Source organism: Podarcis pityusensis, assembly GCF_964106645.2.
Source record: "Podarcis pityusensis genome assembly, chromosome: 2".
In the NCBI taxonomy this organism is placed as follows: domain Eukaryota; kingdom Metazoa; phylum Chordata; class Lepidosauria; order Squamata; family Lacertidae; genus Podarcis; species Podarcis pityusensis.
The window spans coordinates 125,934,707-125,952,822 of NC_138029.1; the positions used below are offsets into that span (position 1 = coordinate 125,934,707).

At 44.7% G+C, this 18,116-nt stretch overlaps 2 protein-coding genes across 6 annotated transcripts in view; one reads left to right on the forward strand and one right to left on the reverse strand.

Annotated features, from left to right (window-relative positions):
• LOC308469608 (uncharacterized protein) overlaps positions 1-18,116 on the forward strand; it is a 32,210-nt gene that overhangs the window by 3,790 nt on the left and 10,304 nt on the right. The window contains exons 2-5 of one of the 2 annotated variants that reach the window (XM_080992313.1): positions 143-327; positions 457-583; positions 820-897; positions 1,955-3,468. In XM_080992313.1, coding sequence (XP_080848439.1) covers positions 253-327; positions 457-583; positions 820-897; positions 1,955-3,447 — 1,773 coding nt within the window. In that variant the 5' untranslated portion in view covers positions 143-252 and the 3' untranslated portion in view covers positions 3,448-3,468. Of the gene's footprint in view, positions 1-142; positions 328-456; positions 584-819; positions 898-1,954; positions 4,801-18,116 lie in introns of those variants that run through there. The other variant, XM_080992312.1, reaches the window with a different exon arrangement.
• LOC308469979 (uncharacterized protein) lies at positions 8,965-17,757 on the reverse strand. Of its 4 annotated transcripts, none has more exons than XM_080993147.1 (3): positions 17,471-17,757; positions 16,295-16,433; positions 8,965-11,341 (listed from the first exon to the last, which is right to left on the reverse strand). In XM_080993147.1, the coding sequence occupies exon 3, from the start codon at positions 11,167-11,169 to the stop codon at positions 10,171-10,173; it is 999 nt and encodes a 332-aa protein (XP_080849273.1). In that variant the 5' UTR covers positions 11,170-11,341; positions 16,295-16,433; positions 17,471-17,757; the 3' UTR covers positions 8,965-10,170. The 4 variants fall into 4 exon arrangements, with proteins under 4 accessions (XP_080849273.1, XP_080849274.1, XP_080849272.1 ...); XM_080993148.1 differs by lacking the exon at positions 17,471-17,757 and adding an exon at positions 17,310-17,435; XM_080993146.1 differs by lacking the exon at positions 16,295-16,433.

Consider the following 18,116-nt stretch of genomic DNA (forward strand, 5'->3'; position numbering starts at 1 on the left):
AAGTTATGTCATCTGTGTAAATGTCTCCCACCCTAAATAAATCCGCCTTTCTGTGAACCGCTCTCAGACCTCCGGGTATAGGGGGGGTATATAAATTCAATTAGTAATAATAATAATAATTTCTGCATCGTTTTCCTTAAAGAGCTGCTCCTTGCTCCCTGCATTGAAGGGCATCGTGGCAACAGCTGAGAGAGTCCCGGAAGTGGCCCAGTTTACGCCTCCTCCTACTCCGTCCTTTCCACTGGCAACGCAATGGCCTCCGAGACCCCCTCTGAACAGTCTCTTCTTAAAGGTGGAGTGGAAAGAAGAGTCAGGCAGCTTCCTCAGGTAGGGAAAGAGCAACGGGAGCAGGGAGGAGGGAAGAGGCACAGATGGGACCACCCAGCCTCCCTCTGTGTTGAGTGGGGATGATGGGGATCTAAGAGCAGCTCTGTCTTCTTCCTCTTCTTCTTCCAGGCCCTCTTGACCTTTGAGGATGTTGCTGTGTTTTTCACGGAGGAGGAGTGGGCTCTGCTGGATCCAGGCCAAAGAGCTCTGCACAAGGAAGTCATGGAGGAGAATTATGAGATGGTGGCCTCTCTAGGTAAGGGCAGATTTGTATTCCTCTTGGCTGTTAGACGTTGAAGGTGTGAATCTTTAGGTCAAACCCTGTATGTACTCTTACGATATTTGCAACTTTGCTTTCCCCTACTCGTGTGGTGCATCTTTATAGGCTCTGGTTATGTAATCCCTTCCTTTGAGGTCGTGGATACAGATTAATTTGAAACGACTGGATGATTTGCAGCCAAAAGTAACTAATATTGTCTTTTTCCTTGGCAGAATCAGACCTCAGTTCCTGTTGGGAAGAGAGACAAGAGTCATTTCTCCAGGATCCCAAAGAAGGGGAGATCTTAGAAGGTAGCTGCTTAGATGTATTGTGGGGCACAAGCCTGCTGCCTTTATGTCCTGCTTCTGGGCTTCCTCTCACAGCATCTAGCTGGCTTCTGTAGGACTAAATAAATAGACCAGGTGGGCAAAGGCAGCCTTCAAACGCTCTACAGCTGGCCTTTGGCCATCTCCCTCCCCAGGCCATGACCCATTACCTGCCCTGCTTCACATCCTCCTTGAGTCCCTTTTTCCTGGCTGGGTTGTGTCCTTTAAATCTGCTTGCCTGATTGGAGGACAGAGGGTGGGTTTTGTAGTAACTCCGCTGCTCCCCGAAGGCGACATTGAATAATAATAATATTATTATTTATACCCCACCCCTCCGGCTGGGTTTCCCTAGCCACCCTGACCAGCTTCCAGTACAGTGGTACCTCAGGTTACGAACTTAATTCGTTCTGGAGGTCCGTTCTTAATCCGAAACTGTTCTTGACCTGAGGTGCGTTTCGCTAAGGGGGCCTCCCGTGCCACTGGTACTCGATTTCCCTTTTCTTCCTGGGGCAAAGTTCGTAATCTGAAGTACTTCTTCCGGGTTAGCGGAGTTTGTAACCCGAAGCGTTTGTAACCTGAAGCGTTTGTAACCTGAGGTACCACTGTACATATAAAAACATCATAAAACATCATAAAATGTTTTACATTTGTTGTTACACCCCCTTCCGCCCCTGGCCCCAACAGAGCATGAACATGCACACCTGAAGCTGCAAAAGTTGACAATGTCTAGGAGGCCTTTGGCCTGGTCCAGTAGGACTATTCTTGTAAAGACCAGAGATGTCCTCCAGGCTTGAGTTTTCCCTTTCTTTGTGCTGAGATATGTCTCAAATTAAAATATCCTCTGTGGTGCCACTGAGCTGAGGTTAATGTACTGTGAGGTTCTTTTCACAAGTGCCCATGTGCCCTTCTCATAGCGGGAAGGGACATGCTTGAGAACAGTAAAATCAGTGAAGCAAAGAATTGGACTCAATGTGTAATGAGCATGTCGGCTTCTGCCATGCAGTATGAGTGATATTTTCATTTTCTCCCTCTCCCTAAACAGGTTACAGGCAGAAGAGCGAGAGTTATGGGGAGCCATTGATGGTGTCATCAGAAAATGTGGAGCGTGAAGCAGGGAAAAAGATGGAAAGGAAATCCTCTACTACGCAGGACATTGATATCCATGTCACCCTAAAACCACAGGAAGAATGCACAGGGAGCAGCAGTGTGGAGTGTGGAAAAAGCTTCAGTCAGAGTGGAAGTGTTAGTTTACATCAAAGAACCCAAACAGGGGAGAAAGCGTTTCAATGCACAGAGTGTGGAAAGAGCTTAAGTAGTGCTGGTAACCTAGTCAAGCATAAAAAAACCCACACAGGGGAGAAGCCATTTAAATGCATGGAGTGTGGAAAGAGTTTCAGCCAGAGTGGAAACCTTATTGCACATCAAAGAACCCACACAGGGGAGAAACCATTTACATGTATGGTGTGTGGGAAGAGTTTCAGTCTTAATCACCATCTTACTTTACATCAAAGAACGCACACTGGGGAGAATCTGCATAAATGCATGGAGTGTGGAAAGAGCTTCTGTACCAGTAGTTTCCTTACTGCGCATCAGAGAACCCATACTGAGGAGAAACGATTTAAATCTATGGTGTGTGAAAATAGCTTCAGTCTTAATTACCGTTTCACTCTACATCAAAGGACCCCCGGTGGGGAGAAACCGCATAAATGCTTGGTGTGTGGAAAAAGCTTCAGTTGCAGGAGTAACCTTACTTTACATCAAAGAACCCACACTGGGGAGAAACCCTTTAAATGTACAGAGTGTGGAAAGAGCTTCAGCCAGAGCGGAAATCTTACTGCACATCAAAGAACCCACACAGCGGATAAACCATTTAAATGTCTGGTATGTGGAAAGAGTTTCAGTTTCAATTACTCTCTCACTTTGCATCAAAGAACCCACACCGGGGAGAAACCGTTCAAATGCATGGAATGTGGAAAGAGCTTTCGTGCAAGTAGTGTCCTAATTGTGCATCAAAGAACCCACACTGGGGAGAAGCCATTTAAATGTATGGAGTGTGGAAAGAGCTTCAGGCAGAGTGGAAGACTGACTGCACATCAGAGAACGCATACTGGGGAGAAACCATTTAAATGTATGGAGTGTGGAAAGAACTTCAGCCAGAGTGGAAACCTTACCACACATCAAAGAACCCACAAAACAGAGAAACCATTTAAATGTATGGTGTGTGGAAAGAGTTTCAGTCTCAATTACTATCTTACTTTACATCAGAAAACCCACACCGGTGAAAAACTTTTTGAATGCCTGGAGTGTGGAAAGAGCTTTAGTTGTAGGAGTGCTCTTACCGCACATCAAAAAACCCACACATTGGGGAAACCATATGAGTGCATGGTGTGTGGAAAGTGCTTCAGGCGTATGAGTAACCTTAATTTACATCAAAGAACCCATACTGGGCAGAAACCATTTAAATGTATGGAATGTGGAATAAGCTTCAGCCAGGGTGGAAACCTTATTGCGCATCAAAGAACGCACACAGCGTAGAAACCGTTGTGAATCCCAGAGGTGGAGAAGCAGAGAAGACAAAGCTTAGCCACTAAGAAGAATAAGAAATGGTCTCCCCATTCTGCCCAATATTTGGGCCGGCCTGGTTGTCATTTGAAGAGCGTTTCATTGTGAATCCAAGATGTGGAGAAAGAGAGGAGGCAAGGTTTAGCCACTTGGTCAGGGGGTCAGTGAAAGGCATTGGTCTGCTGCCATCACCGTTTCCTTTCAGGAAAACAGAACTCTGTCTTGTGTATCACCCGTCAAGTAGGGTGCTTCCTTGGGAAATGTAATAGAACTGGCTATGGCTTTCCGTGTAGAGAACCACATGCCACTCCCTTCAAAGAGTGTGAGTGTGTGTGCGCAAGATTATGAAACCTGAGATGGCCTAGCAGAGTGTCCCATCTGCCTTCACCACAGAGTCTGTACTTCAATCTCCCATACCACTAGGAAACTGTTTATCCTCTGGGCTACTCATCAGTACACTAGAAATACTATATTGTTTGTGGGTAGGCTATGATTAGTCCTTCTGCAATGCAACAGCACTCTGTTTTATTTTGTAATCTGTTTAAGCTGTTTACTTGCTATTCCCTTACCTTTCATTCAAAATAAAGTTTCATAATCTGACCAGCTCTTCACTTTGCCCTATCACTGAAGCTCTTCTGAGTACCAGCTTTTAGTCTACTCAGAAGAACAGTGAATATCAATTCTAGATTCAGGTAGGTAGCCGTGTTGGTCTGACACGGTCAAAATAAAAAATAAAAAAATAGTCCAAGAGCACCTTAGAGACCAACTAAGAAGTAAGATGAAGTTGGTCTCTAAGGTGCTACTGGACTTTTTTAAAATTTATTTTTAATTTCGACTGAATATCAATGTAAAGGATGCTCAGATTAAAACAGCTGTATGTGTAGCCTTCATATTACAACTATTGCCTACTTTTCACATATACAAATATCCCACAAATATATTTCCTTTCATCAATAAAGAGAAATCTCCTTTTGACCATTGTGAAAATAACCAATCATTTTGGATGCATATCATAAAATTCTCCTCTTCAAAGGAGAGATGGGCCCCCTTTGGGGTACTAACTTGGCCTTTTCTTGCTGAAAGAATCAGGCTTGCGACAATGAAATTAGTCCTTTTTTCTCAACTCTGCAATTGGACAACTTGGAATTCTTTTGCATTGATTTCTTAGAATATATTTTCTGTATGTGTGTAAAAACAACCTTACGTTTTTATCTTCTGTAATCCTGAACTGTCGTGAGATCTATGGATGAACAGCAGTATACTACTACTACTACTACTACTACTACTACTAGCATCTTAACTAAATAAATCTATTAACTAAGGTTATGTGACTGAAATCTTCACTGTATATTCTGTGTGCTTATATGGTGGGTGTAAACACCCCCCCCAACTATTTCTGAAATAAAGTTATTACTTTAACCCAGGGGTGAGCAAACTTTTTCAGGACGGGGTTGGTCCACTGTCCCTCAGACCTTGTGGGGGGCCGGACCCACCACCACCCTAAAGCACCCCCCCTCCCAAAAGGCCCCCCCCCACCTATGCCACTCATGCCGCAGCGGCTGACACTGCTTCGTCTTCGGCAGCGTCGGCGTCCTCTGTCTCAGTGGGGCACAGAGCCCAAGCTGCTGGCTGCCTCAGCGGGAAGGAAGGGGCAGCACCCAGAGGCGTCTGTGGCTTCTGATTGGCTGCAGGAGCTTCCTGCAGCCAATCAGAAGCCATGCCAGCATCACTGCCCACCCAAAGGCATATGCAGCTTTTGATTGGCTGTAGGAACTTCCTGCAGCCAATCAGAAGCTGTGCCGCGTCATGGAAGTCAGTCTCCGTGTGGCGAGGCCTCTACGCCACGCCTGTTTAGTGTGGGGACTGACTGAGCATGGTCCACAAGGTTCGTGGGCCGGATTAATGAGCCCGGTGGGCCGTATCCAGCCCGCGGGCCTTAGTTTGACGACCTCTGCTTTAACCAAATGATAAGGTGACACAGTGCTCTAAGTCACTTCTGTCACTGATTATAGAATTGGGAGGGACCCTAGTCCAACTCCCTGCAATGCAGGAATCTTAACTAAAGCATCCCTGAGAGATGGCCCTTAACCTCTGCTCAGAAACTTAAAAAGAAAGTGTCCACAACCTCCTGAGGGAGTCTGTTCCACTGTCGAACAGCTCTTACTGCCAGAAAGTTTTTCCTAATGTTTAGTCAGAATCTCCTTTCTTGTAACTTGGAAGTCACAGGTGAAGTGAAGGCATGAGGCAGGAGTTAGTAATGCAGGTGAGCTGTGCACAGGCAAGCTGCCAGCTAGCTCTGGTAAGGCTCTTTTTATTAGCATGATACGGAACGGGGGGGGGGGCATGTCTTCTTCACCTTCTTCTTCGCTACAATATATCCATTTATTTCCATCTGCCAAGCCCTTCCTCCGGGCGATGCCAGGTGACAGACTATGCAAACATGGACCATTGTCTTCTCAGGATGTGCTTATCTGCGCATATCTCCAGCTCTCTGCATATTCCCCCCTCCCTCCTCCATCCAGCTCTCTGCATATTCCCCCCTCCCTCCTCCATCCAGCTCTCTGCATATTCACCCCTCCCTCCTCCATATGTTAATCTGTGTAACCCAACCTCTTAATGTATTCATGATGTAACTGGGATGTATTTTGCACTGTATTCTGGGATATGGAGGGAAATTTCAAAAGTTCATGTCACCCCTTTCTCTCTGTTCAATCTCGCCTTGAACCTGTTGCGCAATAAACTTGGATCTTCTGCAGTTTGCTCCTGCGTCTGGCTGAGCTCATTTTCTTCCGCAGGGACCCACGGACTTAGTCCGATGAGCTGGGTGGCAGAGTAACCCCGCACCCAGATTTTAGCCGTAACAAGCACAATATGCAAAACCAGTCAGATACATTTTGGACTGTGACCTTTACACATCCTGAGATTGAGGGGTTGTACAAAGTTATTTTGGCACCTGTTTCCACCGCGTCATTCTCCCCTTGCACAATGTATAATGAAGGAGACAAAGGTCACAGACAGGGCACGGCAGACCACTGAGAAAGCCAAAGGTTAGATAGAGGGCATGATGTTCAGACAGCTGTGGTTTGTCTGCAGGCGGAAGTGTGTTCCACACCGGGCGGGTGGAAGTGTGCTCCTACCCTCCATCTTCCAAGGGGCAGCCTTTAGATATCTGAAGATGGGTCTCATATCTCTGCTTTTCTAAGCTAAACACAACCCACTCCCTCAACCGCTCCTCATAAGGCTTGGCTTTAAGATCCTTTAAAGTCTGCACATTTTCCAGCTTGTCAGTACCCTCAAATTGTGGCACCAAGAACTAGACACCGTACTCCAGGTGCGATCTGACCCAGGCAGAACACAGGGGGACTAGGACTTTTCTTGATCAGGACGCTAGACTTCTGTTGATGCATCCGAGAACAGCATTAGCTTTTTTTGCTGCTGCATCACACTGTTGACTCATGTTAAGCTTGTGTACTACGACCACTGGATCCTGTTCACGTGTGAAACTGGCAAGTTAAGATAGCCACGGGCAACTTATACAGTGGTGCCTCGCAAGACTAAATTAATTCGTTCTGCGAGTTTTTTCGTCTTGCAAATTTTTCGTCTTGCGAAGCACGGTTACCCTGGGTATTAACGGTTTTAAGAAAAAGGAAACAAACTTGCAAGACGTTTTCGTCTTGCGAAGCAAGCCCATAGGGAAATTTGTCTTGCGAAGCAACTCAAAAAACGAAAAACTCTTTCGTCTTGCGAGTTTTTCGTCTTGCGAGGCATTCGTCTTGCGAGGTACCACTGTACCCTCCAGTAGCGATGCCTCATTGCATCAGGATGCATATGGTTGCCTCAGGAAGATTTTGGGCAGCATGTGACAGGACATTCTCAAACAAATATGTGCTCTTTCTTTTTATTTTATCACGGCCGAGGACCCTCATACCTACGGGACTGCCTCTCCCAGTATGCCCCACGGAGGACCTTAAGGTCCATAAATAGCAACACCCTAGAGGTCCCGGGCCCTAAGGAGGTCAGATTAGCCTCAACCAGAGCCAGGGTCTTTTCAACACTGGTTCCAGCCTGATGGAACGCTCTGCCTCATGAGACCAGGGCCCTGCGGGATCTGATTTCTTTCCACAGGGCCTGTAAGACAGAGTTGTTCTGCCTGGCCTTTGGCTTGGAGCCAATTTGATTCCCTCCCCCTCTTTCTTTTTTCCTTTCTCCTCCTATGATGAGGCTGCATTTTAATGTTTTAATGTTGTATTTTAATATTGTTTTTAAGTTGTATTCATTCAACTTGTTTTTATTATTGGTTGTTAGCCGCCCTGAGCCCGGCCTTAGCTGGGGAGGGCAGGGTATAAATAAAATTTATTATTACATTAAATTTATTATTTTCTTTGCCCATAGATCTCAGGGTAGCTCACAACATCATAATACAAGAAAGAAACACAAAATGCATCATAAAAACAAGAGAAATAAACACCCCACTAACCAATAACCCTCCCTCCCCCCACCTCACTTGCGGGTTGCAGCATTGACCACACTGGCTTGGTCATGTACACAGAATGGAAGATGTTAGGACCCCCAAGAGCCGCACACACGCTCCATGCGGCTCGGAGCGCTGAGCAGAGCCTCCCGCCTGCATTCGCTCCATAAGACGTACACGCATTTCCCCTTACTTTTTAGGAGGGGAAAAGTGCGTTTTATATAGCGAAAAATATGGTAAAAGAATGAGAGAGGATGTTGCGGGGGCTCCCCCCCCCCCCAGCATTAAGGAAGAAAGGAGTGGGTGGGAGGGACAAGACAAGATGGGTGAAAGGGGGTGTGTGAAGAGAAAAATTAATCTAAAATAAAAAGCAAACTGGGGATGAGGAAGATGAAGGCTGCCTGTTTTGTCTCTTCATGCCACTTACCATATTAAAAGTCCAACGGGGAGAGCTGGGTGAGGGGCTACAAAGGAGAGAAGGGGGGAAATTGGATCAGGCAGGCAGGCTTTCTCTCTCTCTCTATTTTTTATTTGATTTTCCAGATAAAAATTTATAGCAAAACCGAGTACATATCCATAGAGATATATTTTTTTAATCTCAAGACTTTCCCCCAATGCTATTGTCAACATTTTCAACTGCATATCATTTCATGTTTCGTATCCTTATTGTCCATTGTATTTGTTACGTTACAAATGAGATTAAAATTCTGCTAATGTTTTCTTCTGGTTACGGTAGTCTCTTAAGTAAATTATAAATTTTCGCCATTCTTTCTTGATGTTTTTGCCTTTCCGGTCAGTTTTGCCATTTCAGTGTAGTCTAACAACTCGGTTCGCCATTCCTCTCTAGTAGGGACTCTTTTTTCTTTCAATCTCTGGGCTAATAGCATCTGTACTGCTGTTTTCACATACATGAAGAGCCTTTTCTGTTCCTTTGGAAAGTCGGAACCTACAATTCCTAATAAGAAGGCTTCTAGGTGTGCTTTTTTATACAAAAGTTGTTTTAAACATTTTTTTTCAGATCGTTATATATCATTTCCCATAAAGACTTTATTACCTTACACAACCACCACGTATGATAAAAGGTACCTTCTTTTTCTTTACACTCCCAGCACATATTTGTACTTGTTCTATACATTTTTGGTAGCTTAAAGGTAAAGGTAAAGGGAACCCTGACCGTTAGGTCCAGTTGCAGACGACTCTGAGGTTGCGGCGCTCATCTCCCTTTATTGGCCGAGGGAGCCGGCGTACAGCTTCTGGGTCATGTGGCCAGCATGACTAAGCCACTTCTGGCAAACCAGAGCAGCACATGGAAACGCCGTTTACCATCCCGCCGGAGCGGTACCTATTTATCTACTTGCACTTTGACGTGCTTTTGAACTGCTAGGTTGGCAGGAGCTGGGACCGAGCAACGGGAGCTCACCCCGTCGCGGGGATTCGAACCGCCAACCTTCTGATCGGCAAGCCCTAGGCTCTGTGGTTTAGACCACAGCGTCACCCACATCCCTTTTTGGTAGCTTACTAGGAGTCAAATAGCACAGGTACATCATTCTCATATAATTTTCTTTCAGTGTACAACATGCCATGAATTTCAGATCTGTTTTCCATAATCTTTCCCAAAATGCAATATGAATGTTATGCCTTTCTCTCTCCCCGTCTTCCTTCCTTCCTTCCTTCCTTCCTTCCTTCCTTCCTTCCTTCCTTCCTTCCTCTCTCTGTCTCTCTCCTCAGCCCACCATCATTCACATCAGCAGGTTCACACTCCCCCCACTATCTAACAGTACATTACATATTATTAAACTTATTATTATGAGACATTACTTTCATTTTTTTAACACATATATGTATAGCTTTACATGGAAACACCAAATACATCAAATACACACCATGCTTCCACCACCAATTTCCCCCTATAGGAATCCGTGATGTCATGGGAAGAGCAAACTCTGAGGGTAATACTCTCCACACTCCATACAACTAAAAGGTTTCTCCCACATGAGAGGGCAGGGGGTGTTTTGCAAGCATTCAGTTATAACTGAAGTGCTTTCAGCACTCCATCCATTTAAACGGTTTCTCCTCTGTGAGTTTGTTGATGGTTTGCAAGGCTTCCACTCTTAGTGAAGCTCTTTCCATACTCCATACATTTAAATGTTTTCTCTTCTGTGTGAGTCTGACAATGTTTTGTAAGAGCGCCACTCACTAAAGCACTTCGCGCACTCCAAACATTTTTAAGTTTTCTCCCCTGTGTGAGTTTGCTGGTGTTTTGTAAGACTTCCTTTATCACTGAAGCTCCTTCCACACTCCATACATTTAAATGGTTTCTCCCCTGTGTGGCTTTGTTGATGTATTCTAAAATGTCCACTTTGAGTGAAGCTCTTTCCACATTCCATACATTTAAATGGTTTCTCCCCTGTATGAGTTCGTAGATGTATATCAAGATTTCCACTATAACTGAAGCTCTTTCCACACTCCATACATTTAAATGGTTTCTCTCCTGTGTGGGTTACTTGATGAATTCTAAAATGTGCACTTTGACTGAAGCTCTTTCCACACTCTGCACATTTAAATGGTTTCTCCCCTGTGTGAGACCGTAGATGTAAATTAAGATTTCCACTATGAATGAAGCCTTTCCCACACTCCATACATGTAAATGGTTTTTCTCCCGTGTGTGTTCGCTGATGTGTTATAAGAGATCCACTATGACAGAAGGCCTTTCCACACTCCATACATACAAATGTCTTTTCTCCTGTGTGAGTTTGGATATGTGAATTAAGACTTCCACTATTGGTGAAGCACTTTTCACACTGTGTGCATTTAAACGGTTTCTCCCCTGTATGAGTTCGTTGATGTAAAGTAAGTTTTCCACTACAACTGAAGCATTTTCCACACTGTGTGCACTTAAATGGTTTCTCCCCTGTGTGAATTCGTTGATGTACAGTAAGGTTTCCACTATTATTGAAACACCTTCCACACTCCAAACATTTATACGGTTTCTCCCCTGTGTGAATTCGTTGGTGTTTTTTACAGGCTCCATTATTACTGAAGCTCTTTCCACACTCTGAACATTTATATGGTTTCTCACCTGTGTGAGTTCGATGATGTACAGTAAGGTGCGAACTATGATTGAAGATCTTTCCACACTCCACACATTGAAATGGTTTCTTCTCAGTTTGAGTTTGACATTTTGCAAGAGTTCCATTACCACTTAAGCTCTTTCCGCACTCCATGCCTTTAAATGGTTTCTCCGTTGTATGAGTTCATTGATGGGATAACCATGCAGACTGACTGAAGCGCATTCCACATGTCTAAATATTTTCTTCATCTGAACATTTTATTTGTTTTTCCCAATGAAATTGCAAGTGGCCCCTCAGAATTCTGAATGTCTTCTCTGTTGCCTTTCTGGGAGTGGGGTGGAAAGAAAATCTTGTTAGTGTTTCAAGGAAGAGTAAAAGAGATGTTAACACACAGTAAGCCCAATTAGCACCTTTTCTTATTTTAACATCTCCTAGATCCTCTCCTCTCTATGTCTCCCTGAGGAAGACTAGTTAGTTCTGCCTGACCTTCTGCCCATATTGTAATATAGGAATATCTTAGTGGAAATTCCCTGTCCAGGACCCTCTCATTTTCCTTCCGCCTTTGGGTTGGGTGGCCAAGGTCTCCCGGACGTACCATCTTTGCTCCAACAGGGAATATGTGTGGCGCTGAAAACAGTTAATATTAAAGATCGCTTGTAAGGATGAAATGAATGAATATTATTTTAGAGGGAGGAGGTTCAAACAAGAAATGTTTCCACAAGAAGAGATTAAAAACTTGTGCTTAAAGAGCAATCCCACCCACCAACTTTCTCACACACCTCAGCTGTGATACTGGCAATCCTTGGCCTGCATATGCACATGCCCACATGCAAACCCTCCAGCAATGGGCATTGTCTATCATGACTTTGGGTCCTTTACCCTTCAAACCCACCAGACTGGGAATGTGAATACATTTATTATCTTTTGATGCTGATGGATTGTATCGCAGCTTGTAACTCACTCTACCAAAAATAAGAAGTAATATAGAAGCTTTCAATACAGTGGTACCTCAGGTTGCATATGCTTAAGGTTACAGACTCCACTAACCCAGAAATAGTACCTTGGGTTAAGAACTTTGCTTTAGGATGAGAACAGAAATCGTGCGGTGGCGGCGCAGTGGCAGCGGGAGGTCCCATTATCTAAAGTGGTACCTCGGGTTAGGAACAGTTTCAGGTTAAGAAAGACCTCCAGAAGGAATTAAGTTCTTAACCTGAGCTACCACTGCCATGGGAGCATATTCACCCAGTGCTTTACCAGTTGCGCTGGCTCCTGGTAAGGTTCAAGGTGCTGGTCTTGACCTTTAAAGCCCTTTGTGGCTTAGGGCCCTCGTATCTATGGGACTGCCTCTCCTGGTATGCCCAGGAGGACCTTAAGGTCCATGAACAACCATAGTTTAGAGGTCCCGGGCCCTAAGGAAGTCAGACTATCCTCCACCAGCACCAGGGCCTTTTCAGTGATGGCTCCGACCTGGTGGAATGCTCTGCCCCATGAGACCAGGGCCCTACAGGATTTAACTTCCTTCTGCAGGGCCTGTAAGACAGAGCAATTCCGTCTGGCTTTCAATTTGAACCTGGCCTGATCTTTTGTTCCTCTTCCTTCCCTCCCCTTTTTATGAAGATTACCCTCTTTGGGATCCCACAGCTAATTCTCCCCTGGTCTCCTCACTGGCCCAAATAGGACTAATTAAGGCAGCTAGCCCTGGTGATCATGTAATGTTTATTTCCCCTAAATTGATTTTTGAATTTTATTGTTAATCATGTTTTTATACTGTATTTTATGCTGCTTTTATAATTAAGTGTTTTAAATTTGTTGTTAGCTGCCCTGAGCCTGATTTTTGAACCGCGAAGAGTGGGGTATAAATAAAAAATTATTTATGAGTGTCTGAGGGCCCTGCTCCTTCCTGCCACTTACCACCTGGCCCAGGGCAGGGCCTGACAGGCCTCACTAGGACAGTTGCTGTTACTGCTGGAGGGGTGCAGAGTGCTTTTAAAATGTTTTAAAAATTTTCTTTTGAATTTTTTGTAGGTGGGGGGTGGGGGTGGGATGGATGTTTATTGGGCCTGGGAATTTGTTTGATTTTATGTTTTTGTAATTTTTACTGTTTTTTGTTTGTATTGTTTTATTGGTTGTTTTCTTTTAAGGTGTTATTTTGTTCTTAAGGGGAGGGGTCAGGGCTGCCGGGGAGTGGGTCCCAGCCAACAGAATGGCTGGGGCATGTTCCACGGGGGGGGGGGGGATGCACTGGGACAACCGATCTCAGTGATCACGGGTAGGAGGAGGAGTTATGCTAAGACCAGACCATGTCATTACAGAGGAGGCAGGTTTAGTCGTTGTCTGAGGACTATCCCTGCCTCCAGGTCTGGTCCTGACCGGATGGATACTAGAATCAGCAAGGGATACCCACATGACCTGAAGGTGCTGCTGTGCAATGCCAGGTCAATGATTCATAAGACCACTGCCATCCATGACTTGATCATGGATGGAGGACTTGACCTGGCATGTGTGACAGAGACTTGGTTGGATGAAGCAGATGGGCCTGTGAAGGTGACCCGGAAACTACAACTAATCCAGAATGCGGCAGCTAGACTGGTGACTGGGAGCGGCCGCCGAGACCATATAACACCGGTCTTGAAAGACCTACATTGGCTCCCAGTACGTTTCCGAGCACAATTCAAAGTGTTGGTGCTGACCTTTAAAGCCCTAAACGGCCTTGGTCCAGTATATCTGAAGGAGCATCACCACCCCCATCGTTCAGCCCGGACACTGAGGTCTAGCTCCGAGGGCCTTCTGGCGGTTCCCTCACTGCGAGAGGCCAAGGAACCAGGGAACCAGGCAGAGGGCCTTCTCGGTGGTGGCACCCGCCCTGTGGAACGCCCTCCCATCAGATGTCAAAGCGATAAACAACTACCTGACATTCAGAAGACATCTGAAGGCAGCCCTGTTCAGGGAAGTGTTTAATATGTGACATTTTAGTGTATTTTTCATCTTTGTTGGAAGCCGCCCAGAGTGGCTGGGGAAACCCAGCCAGATGGGCGGGGTACAAATAATAAATTATTATTGTGGCAGGATTTAAATTGAACAAGTCAAAAACCAAGGTTTTAGAGAAAAATTTAACACCGTTTGAAAGAGAGAGGTTTCAGAATGAGACAGGTTTAATAGTGGTTAAGAAAGTTAAATACCTGGGGATTAACATGACAGCAAAAAATGGGAACTTATTTAAAGATAATTATGAAAAATGTTGGTCTGAAGTGAAAAAAGATCTAGAAATTTGGTCAAATTTGAAGCTTTCACTGCTGGGCCGTATTGCTGCGATAAAAATGAATGTATTGCCTAGAATGTTGTTTTTGTTTCAAACTTTGCAGATCGTGGACAAAATGGATTGTTTCAAGAGGTGGCAGAAAGATATTTCTAAATTTGTCTGGCAGGGCAGGAAGCCCAGAATAAAATTTAAAATACTAACGGATGCAAAGGAAAGAGGTGGATTTGCCCTGCCAGACCTCAAACTTTATTATGAATCAGCAGCTTTTTGCTGGTTGAAAGAATGGCTACTTCTTGAAAACACTGACATTTTGGACTTGGAAGGTTTTAACAATGTATTTGGATGGCATGCATATCTATGGTATGATAAGGTCAAAGCACATAAAGCATTTAAAAACCACATTGTCAGGAAAGCGCTGTTTAATGTTTGGATAAGATATAAGGATTTGTTAGAAAACAAAACTCCAAGGTGGCTGTCACCAATGGAAGCGAAAGCCTTGAGAAAGGTCAATATGGAGGTCAAATGGCCGAAATATTGGGAAATTTTGGAACAAGACGGAGACAGACTGAAATTGCAGAGCTTTGAAAAGTTAAAAAACAAAGAGCGAGACTGGCTTCATTATTTTCAGATAATGGAGGCATTTAAATTGGACAAGAAAATTGGCTTCCAGGTGGAAAGATCCAAATTAGAAACAGAACTGTTAGAACCCAAAACTAAGAATTTGTCAAGAATGTATAACTTGCTCCTGAAATGGAATACTCAGGATGAAACGGTAAAATCGGCTATGATTAAATGGGCACAGGACATTGGACATAACATTATGTTTGCTGACTGGGAACAGTTGTGGACCACAGGTATGAAATTTACGGCATGTAATGCCTTAAGAGAGAATATTATGAAAATGATATACAGGTGGTACATAACCCCAGTCAAGCTTGCAAAAATTTATCACTTGCCCAATAACAAATGTTGGAAATGTAAAGAAACTGAAGGTACATTTTTTCACCTTTGGTGGACGTGCCCAAAGCTTAAGCCTTTCTGGGAAATGATATATAATGAATTAAAAAAGGTATTTAAGTATACCTTCCCTAAGAAACCAGAGGCCTTTCTCCTGGGCATAGTCGGCCAAATGGTGTTAAAAAAGGATAGAACTTTCTTTATGTATGCAACAACAGCAGCAAGAATACTCATCGCAAAGTATTGGAAGACACAAGAACTTCCCACGTTGGAGGAATGGCAGATGAAACTTATGGACTATATGGAACTGGCGGAAATGACTGGTAGAATCCGTGACCAGGGGGAAGAGTCGGTGGAGGAAGATTGGAAGAAATTCAAAGATTATCTTCAGAAACATTGCAAAATTAAAGAATGTTAGAGTGATGTTGGACTGAAAATAAGCGGTTTCCAGCTGTACAGGTTAAGGTTAATGATAGATTAAGACTAAAGATTAGGATTAAAGATGTTTAATGAAATGGAAATTTGACAATTTAGAGGTAAAATTTTAATGCTACATTACACTAAGACTAAAGATTAGGTTTAAAGAAGTTGAAATTATATATTTCAATATTATATTAAATTAAAGACTGGGATTAAAAAAGTGGAAAAGAAATTGCTGGACAAACAATTTGGATTGGAATACAAAAGAGGGAGGTATGAGGAAGTCCAGAAAATAAGTAAATTTAAAAACGGAAATGGAAAAGAGATATTGTTTTTAATTGTTATGTTCTTTTTTTATTGTGTTTTTTTTGTTTTTTTCTTTGAGATTTGTATGGTGTATTTGTGTATTCTTTTTTGATGTTGTTCTTTTCTTTCTTTGTTGTTTAATTTCTGATTGAAACTTTAATAAAAATTATTATAAAAAAAAACAAATAATAAATTATTATTATTATTATTATTATTATTATTATTATTATATAAATCCAAAAGCATTTTCATAGCGTCCTCCACCCATATTTTTGGACTGGTGCCCAACAGGATCAATGATCAGTTGTGCAGTGGAAAGTGAACATTGCTACTGACCGTGATAGGTTCCTTCTCTGCAGGGAGGAAGGGGGTCCCTTGTGGTGTGTCAACATCCCCCTCCCCCCTGCAGTAAGTCAAACTTTCTAGATGGGCAATATGACCCCCTTGCCAGCTCAATTTGTGCTTAAGCAGGTAACTGTATAGCAAGAACAAAAGAACTGGAAGAAAAAGGAAGACAACTTCTTAGGATAAGGAACTCAGCGGTCCCACAGTGGGGCATATTATTTTGGACAACTTCCTAAAGGTCCCTGTAAGGTAGTCCAGGTAAAGAAGAGAAGAAAACCCAGGTAAGGGTGGAAGAGTAAGAGAAAGAGGGTGGGACAGGAGGCCCCTGAGCATCAATGTGCGTGTAACCCTCAGCTCTTGGTTCAATGGTCTCCCCGTCACAGAAAGGAAAAATGCAATTGGTGGAGGAGTGGAATGGGGAAGCAAATGCAAGAACAAAGGAAATTCTGTTCCCAAAAATGCAGTTCCACCTATTGGCAATGATGGGCTTGGCTCCCCCCCCCCCGCCCAATGCTTCCATGGCTCCCTCAGCCCCCCAACTTCCTCTGCCCTCCTCTCTCCGTCCCCGAAACACCCTTGGCGCAGCTCACACCTCGCCCAGAGCCCCGAACGGCACGTAAAACTCTCCATCCGGAGAGGCATCGCAAGAGGAGGGGGGGGGGAGGAGAAGGGAGGGGGGGTCTCTCTGCTGGTCTCCCTCGCTTCCTTTAAGCCTTGCATAGACTCCCTTCTCTCCATCTCTCCTGCCAAAAGGACCCGACAAGGCGCAACACGCGCGGAGACCCTGGGGATCTCCTGCCAGGTTTGGGACCTCGGCTCGGACCCCAGCAGGGCAGGTGAGCGTCCCTTGGTCCTCAAAAGAGATTGTGCAATGGAATCCCTGCGGGGGTTTCCTCTGGAGTAAGACGTCGTGCACCCCACACCGCGCTGCACACCCCATAGTGAATTTGAAAGTGGGGGTGATCTCTGCTTGGTGGGGGGGCCCGGCTTCAAATGCAATGCAAACCTTGCAGGTGTTGAGTCCCCACTTTGCAGCTGGGATGCATAGATCTGGGTCTCTGCCGATGGGTCCCGGGAACGGCGCTTGTGGGGTGTGTGTGTGGGGGGGGGGGTCTTCTTTCGCTCTCCCCCTCTCATCACCCCTCCCACCCCAGGCTGCGTCTTTACCTCTTTGTCCTCTCCGGCCGCTTGCCTCCCTAAATCGTTAATCCAGTTTCCATTCCTGAATTAAAGGGGGGGGCGTTTTCCTCCATCGACACAGCCCTCCTCCCTTTTCTAAAACCTCCCGCCTCTGGAGGGACTCCTATTGCCTTTGTCTTGAAACTTCCGACACGTTTGAGTAGCAACACTTCGGGTTCCCCTTTGAACGCGCGGGCCCATAGAACTATAGTGTCAGAGCAGCCCCCGCCGGCATTTCAGGATCCTGCTGCGAGTCAGGCTTGTGCAAAATATGCATAGGGGAGGGGAGTAAAGCTGTACAACCTTCATCCATCAGAGTTTTTTTTCAAAGGGGCGGGGGGGGGGTTCTTTCCCTGTCGAGGACTGAACCTGGTGTCTCCTTTTGCATGCAAAGCATTGAATCTGAGACCTTCTGCATGCAAAGCAGCTGTTCTGCGCCTCTCCATACAACTTCTTACACCCCCCTTTTAAAAAAAAAGGGTGCATTATAACAACACTGGACTACCCTTTAGGGTTGTCGTAAATTACTGCCGCTGCCGGAGATTGAACCTTACACCTCTTGCAAAATAAATGGAATTACAGAGCTTGTTTGCAGCAGGGAAGGGAATTTCAGCTTGCAGGGAGGAGAGTGGGA

Coding starts and splice junctions, on each gene's coding strand:
- LOC308469979 (XM_080993146.1), bottom strand. CDS start 11,169: ATGGAGTGCGGAAAGAGCTTAAGTGGTAATGGAACTCTTGCAAAATGT.